We start from the raw sequence: 3,687 nt of genomic DNA on the forward strand, positions 1-3,687 counted from the left end.
GGGGGAGTAAAAAAGAACATAAACAAACTGAACAGAAATGCAGGGGGTGGCAAGAGGGGCTGAGATCAGGTGTTCGGGGCAGAGAGGTGGAAGACCCAGGACAGTCACTGCTTCTTAGCTTTCAGCCACCAGAGTGGAGAATTCTGCAAAAGAAAACGAGAAGTAGGAATGAGTCCGGGGAGCAGCGTGCAAGAGACACTGTCCCCTGTCTGACTGCTGGGCCCTGCTGGACACCTGGGCGATGGATGAGCGAGCGAGTGAGGGAAGACAGTAGAGGTGTGGGGTAGCAGGTGGCGTGGTGGTTAAGGCACTGAACTCCCATACGGCAGACCGTGGTTCAAGTCTGGACTGGATGGCTTGCTTTCTCTCTCTCTCTCTCTCGGTCACTCTCTCTGGTTAAATTAAAAAATAAATAATAATTCTTAAAAAAATAATAGACAGGAAAGGTGAGCTACCAAGTCTCTTGCTTCCTGAGGTCGTGCCATAGAAAATGATTATTAATAATGACCTCCATCATTGTGGCCATAATCACTTTGTTTACCCCATGCCAGGCACTATTCTGAACACTTGGTGTGCAATGCGCTATTCGACGTCGATGGCGGTCCTGCATTAGTTCTATTCTACAGGTGAGGAAACTGAGGCTCAGCGTCCAGCCATTTTTCTGGACTTCTCTGTTGCTTTTCTCCCTAGGAAATAAGAGAATAAGGAACAGCAAGTAAGGAACTCGCCACCACGGGCCCCCGTGTGTCTCGGAGATGCCACATCGAGTCTCTGGCAAGCCCCAGCTGTCTCTGGAAAATGCAGTGGTGAGACAGAGAGACAGCACGGACTGGGGGTCAAGAGTTGGGGGGGGTCTGGTCTGGTCTGGCTGTGTTCACCAGGAACTGCGCCTCTGTGGGTTTCCGTCGGGGTCTGGTCTGGCTGTGTTCACCAGGAACTGCGCCTCTGTGGGTTTCCGTTGTCTTAGCGCTCAGTGGAGTGAAGCAACGAGGCAGTGGTCATTCCTCATGAGAGACGAATGAAAATCTGCGTGTGACATGGCTTCGTGGGGGCCACACCAAGTGACTGGGACCCCCTCGAGGGAAGCCTCTCCATGGCCGAACTGTGGAAACCTATCCATGCGACTTCTTCGTTTTCACCACCGTTCCGTGGTCACACAGAATGTTAACGTCCAGGGAAGCGAAGGTGGGGATCTAGGACTCGTACTACCATTGCACATCTTCTAGTTATAAAATGATTCCAAAAGAAAAAGTCAGACTCAAAACCCAAACAAACCAATGCGTGCCATGTTACAGAAATCACCTGCCCTGGCCCTGGCCGGGTGAGAGGCCACGAACCTGGGTTCCTCACCTTTCTGGCATCTGCCCTGGGAAGTAGACGCCACCCTTGCCTGTCCCCAGGCTGTGCCAGGGTAGGGAAGGCTGGTGACCTGGGTGGGGAATCCAGGTGGGAGAGTGGCTGCAGCCGGTCCTGAAGCCCCAAGGCTCCGGGCCTGAGTGGTAACTGTGCAGCAGGGATGGGGTCCCAGATAAATAACGAAACCCCGGATGCTCTGAAAGACCCCCTCCCACAGGCCGGGTATCTAAGGGCTTGTTTTCTCGGCCATGAACCCCGTGATGGTGCAGGGCCTCGGCGGGTTCTTCTGAGGTGTCTTTAACTACCAGCGTTTTGTGAATGCCGTCCACCTTTAGAGCACCCAGCCTGTATCCCCACTCTGCTTCCAGGGGCTCCCCTCCCCTACTGCCAGGCCATGAGCTTTCTGTGTGATGACCCTTCCTGTCTACACACACAGGGTGTGGCCGAGAGCCCTGACTGGGGCCCCTTGGCCTGGCCTCTGTGACTGACAGGGAGCGACGCAGGCTCGGGGGGTGACCGCTGGGGTTGTAGCCCTGTCTACACTACCTACACGCTGTGTGACCTGGGCCAAACGTCTACATCCCCTGTGCCTCAGTTTCCCCATCTGCACGGCGGTGGTAACAGCACACTCTTCATAGGGCCGCTATGCGGATGGCACGTGCTCAGTAAACACCAGCTACTAGTACTCGTGGGACCTTCCTGGAGTCCCCGAGGGAAGCGTTTTCATGTTATCTCGGCGAGTTCTCGTGGCCACTCCACGGGAGACACGCCTGTCCGCACCTCACCGACGCAGACACCGAGGCCGTGGTCACGCGGCGAACGTGATTTCAGCTCCACACGCTGTCGGGCTTCCTTCCTCCCCGGAGCCTTCCGACCTACTTTGACCTAGGTATGGACTGGCACCTGGCTCAGCTCAAGCACTGCCACCCCAGGACTGTCCCAGCACCGCTTTTTATTTACCTGGTGGTGCTTAGCACTCTGAAACGCTCTTATTTATGTTCTTATTTTAGCACTCTGAAGCGCTCTTATTTATGTACTTATTTTAGTGGCCTCTCGCGCCAAATATAAGTCCTCGGGGGCCGGATGCCGTCTCTCCACTTTGCCTCTTGCCTAGTCTCTAGAACAGTTCCGGCACACAGCAGGTGCCGGTAAACAGAGGCCAAATGATCGAATGAGCGGATGGACAGACACCCCTGGCTGCCCCTCATGGTTCAAGTACTGCCTTCCTGCCTACGTTCTCACGACAGCCCTGGGAGGTGACAGGCGGGAAGTGGGAGCGGGAGAGGGGAGGTGTCAGGGTCGTGTGGATACCAGGAGGCAGAGCCGGGGGTCGGGGAGGCCGCTCCTCAGGGGCTAGCGTCCCACCAGGGCAGAAGTATGACCTCTCTCCAGCTCCAACCTGCGTGCAGCCTGGGGCACCCGGGAGTTGGCATGCTCTGCCGCTGGCATCCCTCGGTCCCAGGATAAAGAGGCAGGAGCTGTGCACCAAAGCCCACAGCCAAGGCCGAGGGGAGCTGGGCCTCTCCACTGCCCAGCCTGCCCTGGCCTCCTTGCCCCACCTCTGGGCGCTGGGGCTGCTTATCAGCACAGAATCCCTTAACCGCCTTCTCACCGAATGGGAATCGGTGCAGTTGGTGTGCGGGGGACCAGGGATCCAGAGGGGGCTCTCCTTCCCAGGGATGGGAAGTCACCTGGCTGTGGGAGAGATGCTGGGCCTGGGGGGGTTTGAAAACTTCTTAAATCAGACTCCCTGCCCACCCTGGGGCCCGCTCTGAAGTAGCCGGGACTTCACAATGGCCGCATGCCCTGGCTCTTTGCAGAGAACACAGGATTCTAATTTTATCCGCTCAGAACCTTGAGTAGGGCATTTGCAGACAAATTGAGGGCAGGGGCCACCTCTTCTGTACCTCAGGGCAGAGCTCTCGGAAACAGCAATTAACCAACAGACCTCCGAGCAAATGCCTCTTCTGAAATGGCCAGGTCTGTCCTCAAAGGAAAGCAAGTGAGCAAAACGCGGGACCCCGAGAAGCCCAGTCAACTCGCTGGGCAGCAGGATTCTGGGGCGGGGATGGACGCTGGACAATAGGGTTCTAGTCTTGGTCCTGCCCTCTGCCCCATCCCTGGACAAGCACCTGACCCTTCCTGGGCTCGCTTTTCTTACTGTGTGCTGTGGGGTCCAGAGACACCCTCCAGTTCTTGCATAATGTTGCATAATGTAGAAATTGCTGAGCTGGAGGCTGGCCACCCCCGGCCCCCCTTCCTTTTGTTTTTTTTCTAATGTTTTTGCCATAGGGCACATGCACTTGCTGGAGAGAGACGGGGCTGGGGGCT

General features: G+C 56.3%; 1 protein-coding gene across 1 annotated transcript in view; it reads right to left on the reverse strand.

Moving 5' to 3' along the window:
* Positions 1 to 6: 6 nt before the first annotated feature.
* Positions 7 to 3,687, reverse strand: part of PVALB (parvalbumin) — a 17,862-nt gene continuing 14,181 nt past the window's right edge. Inside the window, exon 4 of the mRNA XM_006156521.3 lies at positions 7 to 143. Coding sequence (XP_006156583.1) covers positions 115 to 143 — 29 coding nt within the window. The 3' untranslated portion in view covers positions 7 to 114. The remainder of the gene's footprint in view (positions 144 to 3,687) is intronic.

Source organism: Tupaia chinensis, unplaced genomic scaffold, assembly GCF_000334495.1.
Source record: "Tupaia chinensis unplaced genomic scaffold, TupChi_1.0 Scaffold000496_1, whole genome shotgun sequence".
Classification (NCBI taxonomy): Eukaryota; Metazoa; Chordata; class Mammalia; order Scandentia; family Tupaiidae; genus Tupaia; species Tupaia belangeri.